Source organism: Hydra viridissima, unplaced genomic scaffold (assembly GCF_058129835.1).
Source record: "Hydra viridissima isolate aposymbiotic clone 2 unplaced genomic scaffold, HvirCarnegie_v1 scaffold_13, whole genome shotgun sequence".
Taxonomy (NCBI): domain Eukaryota; kingdom Metazoa; phylum Cnidaria; class Hydrozoa; order Anthoathecata; family Hydridae; genus Hydra; species Hydra viridissima.
Genome location: NW_028324312.1, coordinates 10,190,020 through 10,208,231, shown reverse-complemented (window position 1 = coordinate 10,208,231; position 18,212 = coordinate 10,190,020). Strand labels below are relative to the sequence as shown.

Here is an 18,212-nt window from a genome sequence, read left to right as displayed (position 1 = left end):
GATTATTTTTGTCGATTTTAGAGTGACGTCAAAGTAATAAAATTTTATTACCGAGTCTTGCTGTGATCACCTTCGAGTGTGACCAGGGCTTAATTAACATTCAAACAATTAACTTTTTAGAAAGAATATACTAAATGTTGTTCTAAGTAAGACGAGTGAATAGCAAGAAGAATAAAAGTAAACTATTTTATGGTCGTTTTTCGAAAAAAAATTGAAATTTTAAAAATATGCTCACCGTTTACATTACTATATAAAAAAATTACACTCAAAGAAAGTACGGTTTAAAGAACTTGGCCTACGCATCAATGAGGTCTATTTAAAAACTCTGAAAGAAAGGAAGCGGTGGACTGATAGGACCAAAAAATTAGTTAAACAGAAAAAATGCGGAAGTAAATTTTTATGTTTGTTATTAAATGATAAAATGGAAAATTCTAATATTTTGTTTAAATAGTTGAATCTTTTGTTCGTCATTTTTTGAAAATACAATGCCACATCCCCAATGATGTTTTCGTAGTTTAATGGATATTTACAAAACCTATTCTGAAGAATTTAAAGTAAAACCAACAAAGAACATCAGTTATTTGAATATTCTTTTTTTCTTGCTAACGTTTCCGCGCACAGTTTTTAGGCGACCAAACCCTCTCTAAAACACTAACCTTTTTTTTTTTTTTTTTTTTTACATCAAAAACATTTCTAAAACACTGATCATTTTTTCACATACAGCTCAAATGGCTTTTCTTAAACCATAACTCAACAGATGAAAATTCTAAACCTGATGTTTAAATGAACAACAAAAGTTTATGATATTTTACATGGCGTTTAACACTTAGTCTACTTTAAATGTTCCTTGTGGATCAGAACAAAATGCTGACTGATGATGGTTCTAATAAAAATTTAACACAAATGCGATAAATCTTTTTTTTTTTTTTTTTTTTTTTAAGCTTTATAATGCATAAATTTAGATGAATAGGAAAAACTTTTTGTTAATGTAATGCATATTGAATTAAAAATTAAAATAATAAGAATTAAAATAACATAATACTAAATAATAAAATGTAAAAACAATTGACCGTACACATTTCGTATTCTCGGAAACTAAAGAAAAAAGTTAGGCCGTACGAATCTTATTTGTAAAAGATACCGTAATGCCGTTGATGAGTTGTTGAACTGCAGTTTCAATTGTTAAATAAAGTTATTCAATACATTTATTCATACTTACATAAAAAAAAAAAATCAATCGATCTCAAGCGCGCGCAAACCTGCAGGAGCTTCTTGATGTCAGCCATTGACTTGCTTATACCAATTATTTTTCGAATATTCATGTTGGAATAAAATGAAGTCACTGATTGGATAGTTGCTCTAGTAAATAACCAATCAAAGTACTTATAAAAATAGATCTATTATAGATAACGATACGCCTCGCTGTCGTGAATGACCAAGAGGTTGGTTTGACTTTGGTTGATTTTGTCTTCTTGAAAGCTCTTAAACCATTACTTTTTTTCTAATATAGCCACTATATACAGCATAAGTATGCCTGAAGATCGAGCTCAGTTGATTGCTCGTGCTAAGCTTGCAGAGCAGGCAGAAAGATATGAAGATATGGCATCAGCCATGAAAAAGGTTACAGAGATGGGTGGGTCTCTTCAAAACGAAGAGAGGAATTTACTGTCTGTGGCTTATAAAAATGTAGTTGGTTCCCGTAGATCCTCTTGGAGAGTTATTACAGGCATTGAATCTGCAAGAAAAGACGGTGTTAGTAGAAGAATTGAATTAGCCAAAGAGTATCGACTAAAGGTGGAGAAGGAGTTACACGATGTATGTTCAGAAGTTTTGAAATTACTTAATGATTATCTAATCCCAAGTGTTGATAATTCTCTAGCTGGTTTCGACGGCACTGCTGAAGATAAGGAAAAATTAGTCGAATCAAAAGTATTTTACTGGAAAATGAAAGGTGATTATTATCGTTATCTGGCTGAAGTAGTTAGTGGTGAAAACGAGAGAGAGGAAGTTGTATTGGATTCTGAAAAAGCATATATTGAGGCCCAAAAAGCTAGCAATGACATGAAAGCAACAAATCCAATCAGATTAGGTTTAGCGTTGAACTTTTCTGTTTTCTATTATGAAATACGTGGAGATCAAAGCAAAGCTTGTGGTTTAGCTAAGAAATCTTTTGATGAAGCAATAGCTGAATTGGACACATTAAGTGAGGATTCTTATAAAGATAGTACCTTGATTATGCAGTTGCTAAGAGACAATCTTACTTTGTGGACCTCTGAAGTTGATGATAATCAAGATGACGATGATCAAGGAAATTAAGTTATCATTTTTAATTTTTCAAATTTATGAAGACATTCAGGTTTGAAAATTTTTCAAAAATATATTGGATATATACAAATTTGATCAGTCATTAAATGTAATATTCAGAAAATACTAATGTGAATAAGATGAATTCTGGTTTTCAAATTTACTCTGAATACTTGATATTGTTTTTAAATTCAGCTGTAGCTATTACAAACATTGTCACTGAAGTTACATTTATAAATTATAACACAGTGCTAGCTCAGTTTTTTGAAATTTAGTGCAATTCTTATGTCTGTCGTTAAAAATGTATAGTTTTTATTTTATATGGCTACATTGAAAAAATAAGAGTTGGCTCAAATTTAAAACTTTAAAAAGGAAAATAGAATTGCTCCAAATACGTAACTGTTTTTGAGATAAATTAATTTTATATTCATCTCCTTGGTCTTGGATTGTCATATGATCTCGTTTTATGTTAAGTAACTCTTCTGGGTACCAAGTTGTTTTTATCTTCAAAACTTTCTTTGTTTTTTCAGCTTTTTGTTTTTTTAAAAGTTGTTGATGAAGTTATGTGAACCTTTTATTTTGGAAGGTTGCTTTTTGTGCTTTTTATTCAGAAGTTTCAAATCCAGAAATGAGTTTCTTAAGTAAGAAAAGTATCTTAATTTCTTGCTTTAAGTTTTAATCTTAAATCATCATAATTTTGAAGTTTTAATAGGTGTTTTATATAAAATTAAATATCTCTCTTGTCAAATATGGCTCTGAAGTTGTAGTTCTCTTGCGAATTGTGGCTGCAGTTTTAAGTCTCCTGGGTAATCTAGCTAACATTTGGGGTTGACTATTCTTATTTTTTTACCCAGCTTTATTTCATTTACTAATCTACTAAATCGTTTATATAATAATTACGTTTTGAAAAGTTTTTTTTTTTTTTACATCAAAAAATTAAAGAACCCCTTCATCTTCCATAGCCAATGAGCATTGTTGAGTTGAACTTAAACCAAATAAGTCATGATTATCCCAAAGTTGCTAGGGAGAATTAAGGATTTCATATGCCACTTTTTAACAGCATTATTTAGAAAATTATGTTTTAATTTTTATTATATCAAAAGTCAACAAAATTGTGGTAACCGACATTCGGCACGTTTATGACTCTAAGGTACTAAAATTTCGCGGTCTTTGATCTCGAAATTTTAGACCTGCTAAACGCTTAAGAATTAAAGAAAATTTCATAAGATAAATAGAAGTTGTCAACTTAAGGTGTAGTGTATTATCTTAAAGTATTTTTTCTAAAGCCTATTTATTATTTGGACTAAATATTGCCGGGTTGAACTAGGTTTTAAGACAACTTTCAAAATTGAATGTTACATAACTTTAAACGTTCAATAATCGGTAACTTCCATTTCGGCTTTGAAAAAGTTTTTTTTACTGATATTTAAAATGCTCTTCATACGAAAATATATACGCTACAGATATTTTTAACATTTATATTTTAGATCAAAACAAGTGAACTTATTTGATTTATAACCGTTGTCTTGATCGACCAAATTCCGTCTGACAATTTTTTTTTTAATGGATATTGACTTAAAAAATTCACCAAGAAATTTTTGAAATATTTTCCGAATTAATGACTAATCGTAAACAATCTAGCGTCTTTTTTATTCAAATTCAGCTTTCGATTTAAAAGTGAATCTAAGGGTAACGCCTTTTATTAAAAATATACGATTTCTGGTTTAAAACCAAAATATCCAATTAACATGGCTTTAGGTAAATTTAATTTCGCAGCCGATATTGTAACAGGCTATTGACTTTTCACATTTTACTTATGAATAATCCATCTTGAATAATTAAACGCTGTATTCAGTATATATACATTTCACATATCCAAATAACTACTAATGGACTCCAGTTACTGTTTAAATGAATAGATTTTACTTAAATTCAAAAAACTGACTTCTGATTGGATTTGAACTAATTAGCAGTTTAAGTGATAAATTAGCAACTAATTTTGTCAAAAAGGTTTAAATTTCCTAACTCAGTTTCATGCAAAGCATTGCATTTCTTATCCTTAAGGTGGTCCCATACCATTAAAAATAAAAAATTTCAAATTTTTTTTTTTTACATAGTTTTATGCAAAATTTATACTAGTTTAAGATTTTTTAATAATTTTAGATAAATTCAGTGCACAAGTTGGTATATTTTTAATTTTAAAGTGCTGAAATAGTTTTCCGTAGTTACGCCCCTAGCAATGGCACATATTTCGGGTTCCAACATGGTTTATTTACCCCGTAAAATTTTTTTAGTTTTTTTTCTTTTTTTATACCTGGGCATCCTATTATATGCAGTAAAAAGTGTTTTAAGGTCAAACGTCAGCGACAAAAGTTTGATGATATAGGACCACCTTAAGATTAGCAGTATCCTAAAAACGGCCATTGACATTTCAACCGGAAAATACTCGGTTGAAATATCCATGGTTTTTGCCGTTTTGAAGAAAATTCCTTTAGTGTTAAGTTTTTTCTTTAGAGCTACTCTCGTAATATATTCGGAGCACTCGTAATTTTGTTATAATATATCTTTAAGTAAAATTTATCTATCGCCAGATGTTTTTTAAATAAAATGTTGTTGCTACTCTCAAAGTTTGGAATTAAGGATTTAGGTTCAGAAGCAAAATAAACACAGAAGTTGCTTATGACGTTTACTTTTATAATGATTATTATTTTTTTAATAAAGTTCTTATGAATTCTTACAAATGCGTTACCTACGTTACCTGAAGAGTTTGAGTTTAAAGTTTGTTGGAGAGAGAAATCCACAATTTTGAATAAAAACTCCTTTAATGCTTGACTAATTTTTAAATTTTTTTTTTTTCTTTAATGTTTATTATAAAATAAAGTATAACGACCTGTATAGGAAGGAGGGCTCAGTCGATCATCTTTTTCTTTCATTCAATAACAACCTTAAGAGACAACATCTCATTTATATCTATTTGTTAAATTGGAATGGTTTTGATTATTTGCAGTTCGAACTCCATTCTAATTAAACGGACGACTGTGCACACATCTGAGCAGAGTAGTTAAAATAATTACCAACATACACATCCGATCACTAACCAATAATTCAAATTCATATCTCTCATCCGCTTTTTGTATAAACAAATCTCTGCAACAGTGACAAGTTTCACGGAGACGCACACAAAAATTAAACCTATAAATATATTGTTATATAAGTTGTAAAGAGACATATATATATACTTCAGATTTCACCCACCTGCTAGGAAAAGTAGCTGATCCACATTCTACCATAATTAAGTGTCCTGGTGACACGCAATCATACTGTCAAGGTAGTGGGTTCTTGGAAAAACTATGAAGAGCGGAACAGCGTTACCAAAGGCGTTAATAGTGTAACTCACTGCAGCAAGACTCTTTCTGCCAAAGTAACTCACCTAACTTGACGATTAGATTTGGCTGTTTTCCAATAGTGGGTTTAGTAGTAAAATGAGCTTCATCACATATCTTGTTTTTCAAATTTATATTGACAATATACAGTTGTAAAAGACGTAGCGTTTGTTGAAGTTTTTAGTTCTCAAAAGTTTTCTCCTAGTTTAAGAAGTGTAAATCTGGATGTGCTTAAATTTGTTGAATCAATTTTTTCTGTTAGCTTCGTTTACATCCCAAGATGTCAACGATTTTTTCATCGATGTTACATTTGTTCTTCAACATACTGCAAAAGTGATATTTTAACTTTCTCGACAATAATTAATGGTACTAGATTTCAAAAGATTTTTCGCACTTCAGTTTATGTCACATAGAGCATAATAACACGTTGTAGTTTGCGCTACTTGTTAATATATCAAATAATAGATAAGATAATTTCATAACCTTAGATGATAAATTCATAGATTTAAAAAAAAAATTACTAAAGAAAATCTCGTAACAGAATATCGAACAAACGTCGTTTTTGCGCTCATATGGAAAGCTTCATTCACAATATTTCCAGGATTATTAGCCATCAGTTAATCTGAAACATGCAAAGTAGAAACAAAGTAGATATCAAAGTTCGTTTAAAAAGATAGCAGAGTAATGTGTGCAAGTTTTGATATTCTTTAACAGTAAAAGAAGTGGATTGTCGATCAATAGTCAAACAAGTGATTTGCTTTTATGAAGTTTTTTTAAAAAAGAATGCTATCCAAGCAACATTTTAACAATTACATAATCCTAGCAACAAATTTAATCATAACTAAAGCTATAATATATATATATATATATGTATTGCCCCACAAATTTTATAATAGGATCATTGCATGCCAAGTGAAGAAATAGTACCTCTTAGACTTCCTTAGAAACTGTTGAAACTTATTGACTTGGCAGGCATACATATGAGAAAAGCAAGTCCTGAAAATTTTAGATCAATATCCAATTCAGTTCTTGAGAAAAATCTATTTAAATAAAATAATATTTTGCATAAAACTTCTCTCTTTAATCCAAAAAGTTTTTATCATGATTTTTAATAGTTAGTAACTTTTGAACAAATCAGGGTTAAGGCTAAGGTTAGATTAGGGCCAGATTAACAACTTTGTAGGCCTGGGACAAAACACGAAAAAAAAAAAAAAAAAAGTGTTGTAGTTCACACAATGTCTATAGTATAGTGATGTCTACATTCCAAACAACTTTAAAAACAAATTCGCTGTCAAAACTTTTCTAAAAAGAAATTTACTAAAAAAATTAAGGCAAAATATAGTATATATATATATATATATATATATATATATATATATATATATATATATAAATATATATATGTAGTATATTTGTATTAATTTCAAAAAACTAAATTTTTTTAAGTACCTTCATTTCATAGTTACAAAGCAAAATGATAAATATAAGAGAACATAGTTCACATATTCAAAATTACCATTTTGCTTTGTAAGACTGGAGACCAGTTTTTACGCATTAAAATTGTATTTTGATAGTTATTGCAATATAAAAAAAATTTCTATTGTTAAAGTGTTTATTGAAAACTAATACTTTTTTTTTTTTGTTTAATATCTTTCATTTTATAACAAATAGCATTATTTATATTCAATACAAATATTTTGTTACAATTTTTAAGTTTTAAAAAGAAAAGCAAACAATTTTAATTTGTTTTTTACTGAAAATTTTACCTGACATTTTGTGATTATCTTTTGGGATTACAAATAAGTGCTCATTAACTTTTTTATCTTTTATTAACACTATAAATTTTTGGTTTCACATAAACAGAATTTCATTGATGTGTATAAAAAACCCTTTTTTTTAAAAAAAAAGAAAAGAAAAGAAAAGATGCCATCTTAGGTAACAGGTGCTTTTCATCCATTACAAGAGCTTGAAACTCTAGATGCTGTTATTAAAAAAATGGAGATCGAATCTTTAAGGTGAGCAAGTCATTTGATTGAGCCATTTGGTGAGCAGTTGAACTTTTCTTTAATAAACAGAGTAAGCAAACGTCAGAACGGTATGGCATGCGAAGTGGTGCAGAAACTAATACATGTTGTTAATAACAAAAAAAAAAAAAAAAAAATCTACAACATTAGTTTGAGATAATAAATATAAATAGCAAATTATTGTCATTTTCTTTCGAGAAGACTCATGACCGATGAGTGGGCAATTAAAACTCCTGTTTATTTTTTAATCTAAAAAAAGTAAACACAAAAGGCTCCAAAAAGTTGGGGAACCAATGATATATCGCGAGGTTAGAATTATTTTGTTCTATCTCTAATTTTAAAAGTTGGAAGAAAATGAGTTATCAATTTTAATTAGTAATAATTACTTTTAAAATACGCATTTTTTTTAAATTTTTTTTCTAAATAATTTGCTTAAACATAAATTATTAAAAGTATAAGTTATTATTTCTTTAAAAATAAAAGTTAAAACTTTAAACAATTTTTACTTTTAGAAAAAATCAAAAACTTTCTCCCAACATTTAAACTTGGAGATAGAACAAAATAATTCTAACCTCGCGATATGTTAACTAGATATCTAACTCCCGCTTCTGCAGTGAAGCAAATTTTTTTCCAGCCAGGTTTGTTTTGCCAGCCTGAAATGACGCAATGATAAATCAAAGCAAAACAAAAATAATAGTCAGTTCAAATAAAACGGCTACCGGCAATAAAGACTTTAAAAAATTGTTTCACATTTTCTTACGGAAACTTTGCGAAGTTAGAAATACATATCATTGTGTGGAACTCCATTTAAATCTCTTTAAGTCCGCAAACCTGCATTTCTGAGACACACAGTAAAAGATGTTTTGAGCTGATGAATCAGATGATTACAAGTCAATAAATATTTTTACACTAATAAATAATATTCTGTAAGAAGTACACTTTTTGTGTGGTAGAGAGAACCGCAATAAATGAAAATTTTTTGGGAAAATAAAATTGGGGAAATTTTAGGATAAACGATCATGTCAAACATTTGCTTCTCTTACGAAAAATAAATTATACTTAGTCACAAAACAAAAAAATTATTTACGAACACACCCACTATTTATTTGCACACGCAACTTTCAACGAACGAATTAATTACTTAAAGCAAGCGGCGTTGATATCATTGTAATTCAGTTTGTTGTTTTTCTATTCGATCTTCTTATTGCTACACCTACGTAAAATATTTGCCGTGTAAAAATGTCGCTACTACTAATAACAACGGTCGTCAGGTTTCTATTGCTTATATTTTGGAACGATTACATTCTATTAAAAAAAAAAAAAAAAAAAAAAAAAAAGCACAATTATTTTTAAATAGTAACATTGTTTATTTTGATATAAAACAAGGAGAAGTTTAAATTACTACATACAAATATCGATAGGATTAGATATAAAATAAGAAATAAAAAATCTATGAAAACATCAAATAAAAAAAAAAGGATCAGTGTTTACAACATCAGTGTTTCTTTAAAAAAAAAAAATAATAAAAAAACATAAAACACAAATAAGATCGTCGTAGGTATCAATCTGGAACCTGATCAAACATAGCAATTGATGACGTAATTTTGCCGATGATCTAAATAAAAAAAACGAGTATGTCGCGAGTCCTAGGAACAAAAACTTAGGAAACGGCGAAGAAAATTTGGCATAGCTTTAAGAACTTTTTTACTGACTTGCTGATGAAACCGAACTTGCTCTGCAAGATAATTCTTCATCATTTCTTTAAAGTCCCGACATCTTTCGCGATGAAAGTGCTGGATTTCAGCTGAAAAAAAAAACGGTAAACTCATTTTATGTTTATTTTTTAGTGAGTTTTTTTTTTTATAATGTTGCTAACAAGACAAAAAAAGTTACAAATTTTCAATTTTTATCTTCGACTTTTTATGTTCCTTTAAAAACTTTATAAGTTTTGAGTTTTATGAGGTTTTTTTCGAATTTAAAGAAACTTCGATGGCTGTTCTTGAAGAAACTGTTTCTTAAATGACGTCACTTACTTTACAATGATAGTCTTTTGATTCAGATAAGATGTATTAAAAAAAATATATTTAATTCTACAGATGAAGCAAAAAAACTGTTAGAGTAAAAATTACATTTTTCTGTGAGAAAACAATGAAAGTGTTAAAAAGTATGAAACTCCTTCATTTTCTGTGCATTCTGTTCTACAGCAGTCAATTTTATAAACCGTTCCGGAGAAAAAAGCGTTTCTGAGAAAAAGAACCACATTTATTATGTAAAAAAAAATGTCATACCAAACATGGCACTCGTAACTGTGTCCATTCTTTGCGAAATATTAGCCACCTCAGTGTACTAAAAAGTTGTCGTTTGTTTGAATTTTAAAAAATGTTTAAATAGATATAATTTTAAAATAAAATTGGGTTCAAAAAATAAAAAATAAATTCAAACCTTGAGTTTCTCTTCCTCTTGTAACTTTTGACATTCTTTAACTTTGGCGAGCGCCCCCTAAAAATTGAAACGTTGCTCTTATTTTTCCCGAAAATTTTTAACACCAAGTACAACAAACATGCACGTGTATTTAAATTTAACTAATATAAAAAGTAATTTTCATTACCGTGTTACTTGACGATTACTAATAATAATAAAAAAAAGACCTACTTTATGGATATTGATGATTTCAGGATAAGTCGACATAAGTCCTGTATATTCACGTAGGACTTCTAGAACTTGAAGCATATCTTTTTTAGGCTAAAACGAAGATTTCTTAGGTTAACATTAGAGATTTTTTTTATTTTGTTGTTTTTAAGTATTTGAGTTTATCCGACCAACTGACAAATACCTCATCAAAAATAATAATTTGATATAATTTATGCATCAAACTTTAAGTAGGCTGTTAAAGTAAATACTCAAGAAACACATGTACTTGCATGCACGATGTGTAGTGGGATAGTAACAAATATGAATAACCTGGTCAGCACATAAGTCACCAATTTCGCTATATTGTTGAGCAGTGTGATCCATAGCTTGCGTTAACGCAAGAGAATCTGAAAAATGTTTGTTTTTTTTTCAATTAATACAACATTATATGGAAATTTTTATCATCAAATACAGGAATACAAAACTTTTCTGGTAATTCTTCCTTTCTCACAATCTACATGGAATTATTGAAAGACCAAAAAAAACAGTCAGAAAAACAAAAACAAGTTATTTAAGCTATGAATTTCTCATTTAGTTAACAAAACAGTATGTGGGAGATATTTTTTAAAAAAATAATATTATATAAGTATTTCAAAACTTAATAAAAAAAAATTTGAACTACTAAAAATTAATCACTAATTTAGTATAAAGTAAAATAAAAAGTTGAGAAACCCCCTCTTGCTTACTTTGATGTTTAAAATTATCAAATAATATTGTAGATTTAGTAGCTACTCACAAGGGGCATTCTCAGTGGCAAATGCTGTTCCCAGTCCTTTTACACCACTTGAAAGCTTCTTAAATTGATCTCGATGAGCTGAATTTGTAAAGATCATTAAAAAACAAATAATCTCACTATTTATCATCAACAGGAAAATTGAATGAAAAGAATCTCTATAAATTAAAACAAAAAAAAAAAAAAAGAAAAAAAAAAGAAAAAAAAAAGAAAAAAGAATAACACTAACATCGTGCTACTTTATCCCAATCACTTTCTCCTATTTCAATCATCCTCTTCGTTGAATCATCCATGTTTTTGATAAACTCCTTGAAAACTTCAACTTCAGTCTCTCTGAGAAACAAAGTAAAAAAAAAAAAATGTTTGAATTAACATGAACTTTTTTCATTTTATGTCTACATATACAAAGATAAACTTTCAACATGAAAAAAAAAAAGTTTTCGAGCTACAACACATTTTTCTCATTTCTTTCAAAATGCTTGCAGAAGATTTGGTTTTTTTTAATTCAAAATTTGAATAATTTTAATTTTTGTTTTAACATTTTCTCTTAATTTTATTTTTAAAAATTGTACTTAAGAAAAAATCTATTATGCATTTAATCTCACCTTTGCTTGATGCAAACAAATTAATTTTAATTTTAAGCACTTTTTTTTGTTTCCCTCAATCATGAACAATTTTTTCATGAATATTTAAAAAAATTATTTTTTGGAGAAGCAATTTGTTTGAGTATAGATCTTCTGTGCTAATATCAATTTTTTTTTATTATTATTTATCGTAACCTTAAACTTTTAAAACAAAAAAATGAAAAACTTCTTAAAAATGCAAAGCTTTCCGCAGAAAAAATATGATATCTTTTTGAGCTTTGAGATTTTCCATACACTAAAACAAACAAAGGTTTTATTCCTTACACTTTGTGTGGTGCTATATTTAAAGGAGGAGCATTGATTGTGAAAAAGAACTGGGCACCAATTACTTTGTCAGTTTCTGCTTTTCGCTTCCCTTCTTTCCATTCCTAAAGTTAAACTTCAACATCAAAAAAAAAAATAAAAAAAAAAAAAATAAAAAAAACTGTTTTAAGTTTTCTGTTGCAAAAACAATGCAACTTGAAAAAACTTGAAAAAACTTGGGTTTCCAACAAAATTCATATTTAAATATAAAATTAAACACTGAACCTTTTCTCTGGTTTCAGAGCATGTTGTAATAAAATGTTCAAAGACTTTGCTTTGAGCAAGCACTGGATGACGAGAAACTCTGCGCATCCACTTTTCAAGCAGATAACGGCGCTTTAAAACAAGATCTTCAGAGTAACGACCTATATAAATCTATATTCTGTTATAATCAAATTTACAGCTTACCGATTTTTAAAAAATAACAAAGAAGTTTAATAAAATTTAATAAAAATCAAGTTTAATAAAAGTCAAACCAGTAAGCTGCTTATCAGGTAGAGGGGGAACAGAAATGCAAGGAAACTTTGTAACCAGACGCTCGTGTAACCAATCAAAATGTTTAAAACGGTGTTGAACAGCTACCGTTTTATTCTATTGTTAAATCAGAAAAAAATACTTCACTTTGCAATAGCAATTAAACAAACTTAAAAAAAAAGCTTACAACACTTCAAAACCATAATGGTTCCACTATTACTAAACATTACATCTTATTACAATACAATCGAGTAACTTATGACAATATATCTAATACTTGCAAGTAAACTTACATTCCTAAATTTAACATAAATATAATTTACCGATGGCTGTATGTTATAAGTAATATAACTCTTCATTCCTTTGAATTTGCTTTTCTTTTCTGCTTCGTTTACATTGCACGTAAAGGGCACAGGAATAGGCTGCCATGTAATACCATCAGGACCTTCCTAATTTCCACACAAGCAAAATAAACTGATGAGCAATGAAACATTTTAATTTTCATTACTTTTTTTTTTTCAAACCTTTAGATCAACATCATGCGTGGCTGCTTTCTACAAAATGTAAATATATTACCATCTTCATTACAAATTAACTTTTATAAGAATAACTCAAAAAAATACCTCAGTGACTAAATAATCATGTTGAGAGATGTTAGCTTCTGGTAGATTTCCAAGTAAAAAATCCTCACCACCTGATTTCACAAAATTTGAAAACCTGATTTAAAAAAGGAAAATGTTGTTTTTTATGAAAATTTATAAAAAAATTTTGGAATTAGGAAAACTTTTTTTTTTTTTGCTTTTTCCAAAACATAATTACATAATTCAAAATAATCTATGTATGTAAAATACATAATTTAACTGAATTTCTCAAAAGCAACAAGTTTCACTTTGAAATATATTCAACAAGTATTATAACAGAAATTTACTTTTAATGACCAAAAATATATTCAAATGTTGTTAACAAATAAGCAGACACTGATATAGACACTGTTTTTTATTTGGTTTGTCTAATTTAACTAATGTTAGACCTTAATCTGTGTAGCATTTTCTATAGCTACTTTGCTATTAAATTATTTGAAAGAGACAGACCTTCTTAAAAGGAGAGGAAGATCTTATCCTACTTGCATAAAAAAAAACACAACCATAAAAGCCATGATATTAGCTAGAGTATCTTAATGGCATCATTCATAATATATACATAGGAAGGTGAGACCTCTTGATATATACATAAGATGGTGAGACCTCTTGATGTAGCTAGGATGGTAACTGCTGCTCGTAGTTGAAATGAAAAGCAAACTCATAAGAATTCCTTGAAGCTTTTAAAAATGACTTTTGATTTTAAGAAAAAGCTGGTCCATTTTGTTAGCAAACCAGCTCTTTAAGTTATTAAAAGTCATTGGTTCTCTTTGCTTCCATTGATCAGAATGTAAAAAAAGTTTAGATTATAATCTCTATCTTAGTGAGTGTATAGTAACAGTAGTGTGTATTAAAAGATGGTAATGATTGTAGTGATGGTAGTGCTGAAGGGTAGTAGTATGTTTAAAACAAATTTTCATCAAAATTTCATCAGGGGGTTGATGCTATAATAAAGTTATTCTACTATATTAAAATTCCTAGAAATTGCTTCTTGATTGCTTGAGAAAAACTCATTATTTTGTTATTTTGTTTTTCAAAATTATTTTTGTCATTTCTGCTTCTTGCCTTTTTTTAAGTTTGTTTCTGAGATGAGATCAGACATGATCTTGTCTTATCTCAGAAAATTTTTTATACTCAACACATCACTTCTCAAATCAAATTCTTGAATGCAAATCAAATTTTAATTGTCAAATATTTTTCAGTATCAAATCTGATATTGAGAAAAGTGTAAAATACATAATAACTAATAAAATGATAAAATATAAAAATATTAGTTTTGATCTCTAACAGAAATTACACAACAACCGGAAGTGATACAAACATAAGATATGACATATTTAATGGAAGTTGCAATCAGCAAGAGTGAACAAGAAACAAATCACTCCTTAACAGATCAAAAATTAGTGGCAAGAAACATTTTTTCTTATTTGTTTATTGGTGAGTTCATTCTTTGTTATTGCAAAAAAAAAAAACTTACAAGAATTACAATTTGTGTGCTCAATCTCTTTTTAAAAAATGCAGTTTTTCTAAAAAATTCACAATGCCAAGGGTTAAAGGAGACATCTGGAAGCAATTTAAAGTGCAAAAAGTGGAAGTTGGTACTTGCGCATAAAAAAAGGAATTTTCTGCAAACAAAGTGTAATCTTTACAAAAAAGGTATCAAATCAAAGATGGCAATATATCTGTGATTAACCTTACTTGTCTCAACCACCCAAAAACATTCAGAGAGCTTGAGGAACACAAGATTGGACTGAAATGGAGAGCTTATTCAGAACTTGATAGTTCAGGTTTTAACCAACAAAGTTACAAAAAAAATGTCTTTGGCAGTCCTCATCTACCATCATACTTTGAGGTTCCAAAATATTGGAAATATGGAGATCAAGATCTTTATTGAAACAGGAAGTCATCCAGATTGTTCAATCAATAGCTGGAGATTTTCTGCTTTTAGTGGATAATGAAAGTAACAACCAGTTCTGACCTCTGATTCTGGCATAAGTCTTTGGGGAGGATTTTTCTTTTTTGATGGGCCTGCAGTGGAACCCTTTATGGATGGTCTTCCAGATTTCTTTGTGGGGGCATTCAACTGAATTAGCAAAGATACTAATTTAGATTGGAAATTCCGCTGGCTCAACACATCTTTTTTAGACATTCCTAAAATTGTGCTTTTTTACAATAGTAATAATTGTTGACAACTTAATCTACATATTATTTTTCCTAAAGCCAAATGAGTCACCGATGACTCAAAAACTTTAAAAGTGTTATAAATAAATAATAAATATCAAATCCATATCAAAATTATACAAATTAATTAAATACACCAGTTAGATACATATTAATAATAAATATTACGTGTCTTACCTAATATAAAGCAGTTATTACATAAGTCAAATCTATTGTCAGTTTTTAAATAAAAGTTGTTAAAAAAATGGGTCTATAAAGAAAACAACAACTTTGTAAGTTAACTTTTTAAATTATAGGTGTAAGTAATAAATATTAATTCCTTTACAAATATCTTTGTATTATTAACAATATAAATAACAACAGTGAGTACTTTTTAACATAACTACTTTGCAAAGAGATTAATGAAGTTGAATTCTATAAAGTCACCTGTTTATACTTTTCCTCACAGTTCCAGTCTTTGATAAAGTGTTTGATCTTGATGACAGACTTGATGAGCCAAAATCAAAATCCCGTGATACCGTGTCTGAAGTTGATGAATGATCATCATCCCAATCTATATTTACACCGCCCTCAAACTTTTGTTGGGTATAACTGTTACCATCCACATTTGACAACTCTATTAGAGGTGGCAATGGTGGTGGAAAGTTTGGAATATCATCTTCTTCACACAACTATAAGAAGATGTTAGCTTAAAAAGCATTATAATCAAAAACGACAAGTTTTAAGAAATAACTTACATTTAGAAAAAAAAACTTAATAAGCAAAAAATTATAGACAATGCTTGAAATAACTATTTGCATACAAATGCACAAAAACACCTATATACACATTTTAATTTCTTACTTCAACATATGCAGCAGGAAATAAACCACGAACACCTCCATTCAGGCTTCCTTCCCACCATCCATCTCCAACATCCTAAAAATTAAATTTTCACTTACAAAATAAAATTAAAACAAAAGGAAACAAATAAAAAATATAAGTTTAGGAAAATTAAACATGATTGGTGGTTGTTGACTCATTGATTTGTTTTCAGTATGTCAGTTTTAAGAAATAATAAAAATTTCTTAAAAACTAATGGTGTTTAATTTATTAATAAAAATGATTCTTCTTAAAAGATCGCTACAATGCACAAATTTTTTTCTCAGCAAAGATATTGTTCATTATAGTGATTTTTTCTAAGCTATGTTGTTAATGAAAAAATTGTTTTGACAAATTTTGTCACAATAAAGCTTCACTTACTTTAATAATAGCTATAAAATTTTTACAAAAAAAATAAAAAAATACTCCAACATTTTGTAATTGGTATTGAAAAAAGAACTTCAACAAAAATACTTTTTGTATATGATTTTCAAATGAAATATTGAAAATTTAGCATTCAAAAACAAACTATTTTGGACCATTCAAATTACAGTTTTTGGGTTTGTAAGCAATAGTAGAGTTGATTGAGTTGATGACCAAACTTTTTTAATATTTCCCCTTGAAAAAAAGAAATTTAAATTCAGGAAGCTAATCTACATTTTCTAGCATCTACATTTTCTCTTAGGATTCCAGTATTTAAAAGATTTTCAGAAGAAATTGGACTTTTTAATCCTGGTTATTCGTTAAACTTTAACAAAACAAAAAAGATAACAGAAGAAAAAAGAACAAAGTTTTAAAACAATCCAGTATTTCGAAAGTAAATATTACTTGTCGCGCAACCGTTAAAATGTCACCACAACGAATTATTAATTCTCCATTTTTTGGGTCTCCATCAAAGTCATACAAAACACGTGCCTATAAAAAATTCAACATAATTTTTGAGCATTACAAATGATAAAAATAGTTTATCAGAATTTTACATGGAAAATAATAAAAAAATTACATTTGCATTATTGTCACTTATGAATTACATACATTTCTTTAAAAGAACTATAATTAAAACAATAATTAAAATAAAATACTTGCTTTCTTTTCACTAGACTTGATAAAAATATATTTATATATTTAAATATACTTTTAAATATAATTTATAAAAGTATATACTTTTTGAAACAAGTAAATTTTTTTCACACAAATTAAATTTTAGAAATAGTTAATAGTAATTTTTTAAAAATAAATAGTATTTCTAAAAAGTTTGCAGTTTATTGAACCTTATCTTTCACAAGAAAAGTTGAATTGCAATTATAAAACTAAATAGATTTTAAATTTAGAAAAATCCTAATGAAAAGGAGCATGGTATATTACATATTCATGCTGGTTTATTGAAGACTAGAATTTTTAAATTGCTTTTCCATAGACCTTTACAAAAACTTAATTTTAAAAGAATACCAGCATGCAAGACACCTTCTTTTAATCAAAAAATAAGCTCAAAAACAACTAGTAGCTGGAAAACAGTAAAAATGCATTATGTAAAGAAGTTTATAAGCTACTTATGCTTATGTTGCTAAAGGGTTTGAGGCATTGAGAAACATAAATTAAAAAAATGATGCAATAAAGATGTCAAAGACTTTATTAGCCAAAAGCAAAATCAGAATTAAAAAACAGTAGAAAACGTTATTAAAGATTATCTAAGCATAAAGAATTCTTATCTTATCATCATTTAAAAATTGTTTTATATATATATATATATATATATATATATATATATATATATATATATATGTGTGTGTGTATATATATAGCAAGAGGTAGCTGTAGTTATAAAAAGCTCTAAATGACGTCTATTTGGTCAAGGATCTTTGGAGAAATATTGATGGGTGGGTAAGACTTATATTACACTTAATATTTTAAAAATACATTCAACAAATATTCATCATTCAATAGAAATTTAAAAATCCATACATTTAACTTTATAA

The 18,212-nt window shown here is 27.9% G+C and overlaps 2 protein-coding genes across 2 annotated transcripts in view; one reads left to right on the top strand and one right to left on the bottom strand.

Moving 5' to 3' along the window:
* Positions 1 to 1,404: 1,404 nt before the first annotated feature.
* On the top strand, positions 1,405 to 3,214 carry LOC145186509 (14-3-3 protein zeta-like). The gene has a single exon (XM_080062635.2). The coding sequence runs from the start codon at positions 1,531 to 1,533 to the stop codon at positions 2,314 to 2,316; it is 786 nt and encodes a 261-aa protein (XP_079918761.2). The 5' UTR covers positions 1,405 to 1,530; the 3' UTR covers positions 2,317 to 3,214.
* Positions 3,215 to 9,057: 5,843 nt separating this feature from the next.
* LOC145187012 (sorting nexin-33-like) overlaps positions 9,058 to 18,212 on the bottom strand; it is a 9,645-nt gene continuing 490 nt past the window's right edge. Inside the window, exons 2-17 of the mRNA XM_090071012.1 lie at positions 17,065 to 17,151; positions 16,219 to 16,293; positions 15,802 to 16,046; positions 13,180 to 13,273; positions 12,880 to 13,005; positions 12,559 to 12,673; positions 12,308 to 12,447; positions 12,044 to 12,147; positions 11,365 to 11,468; positions 11,139 to 11,216; positions 10,673 to 10,749; positions 10,364 to 10,453; positions 10,154 to 10,210; positions 10,000 to 10,057; positions 9,424 to 9,515; positions 9,058 to 9,326 (exon numbers count right to left, since the gene is read on the bottom strand). Of these exons, the coding sequence (XP_089927138.1) occupies positions 9,273 to 9,326; positions 9,424 to 9,515; positions 10,000 to 10,057; positions 10,154 to 10,210; positions 10,364 to 10,453; positions 10,673 to 10,749; positions 11,139 to 11,216; positions 11,365 to 11,468; positions 12,044 to 12,147; positions 12,308 to 12,447; positions 12,559 to 12,673; positions 12,880 to 13,005; positions 13,180 to 13,273; positions 15,802 to 16,046; positions 16,219 to 16,293; positions 17,065 to 17,151 (1,596 nt within the window). The 3' untranslated portion in view covers positions 9,058 to 9,272. The remainder of the gene's footprint in view (positions 9,327 to 9,423; positions 9,516 to 9,999; positions 10,058 to 10,153; positions 10,211 to 10,363; positions 10,454 to 10,672; positions 10,750 to 11,138; positions 11,217 to 11,364; positions 11,469 to 12,043; positions 12,148 to 12,307; positions 12,448 to 12,558; positions 12,674 to 12,879; positions 13,006 to 13,179; positions 13,274 to 15,801; positions 16,047 to 16,218; positions 16,294 to 17,064; positions 17,152 to 18,212) is intronic.

Excerpts from the sequence above, each read along its gene's own strand:
- LOC145186509 (XM_080062635.2), top strand. The coding sequence starts at position 1,531 with ATGCCTGAAGATCGAGCTCAGTTGATTGCTCGTGCTAAGCTTGCAGAG.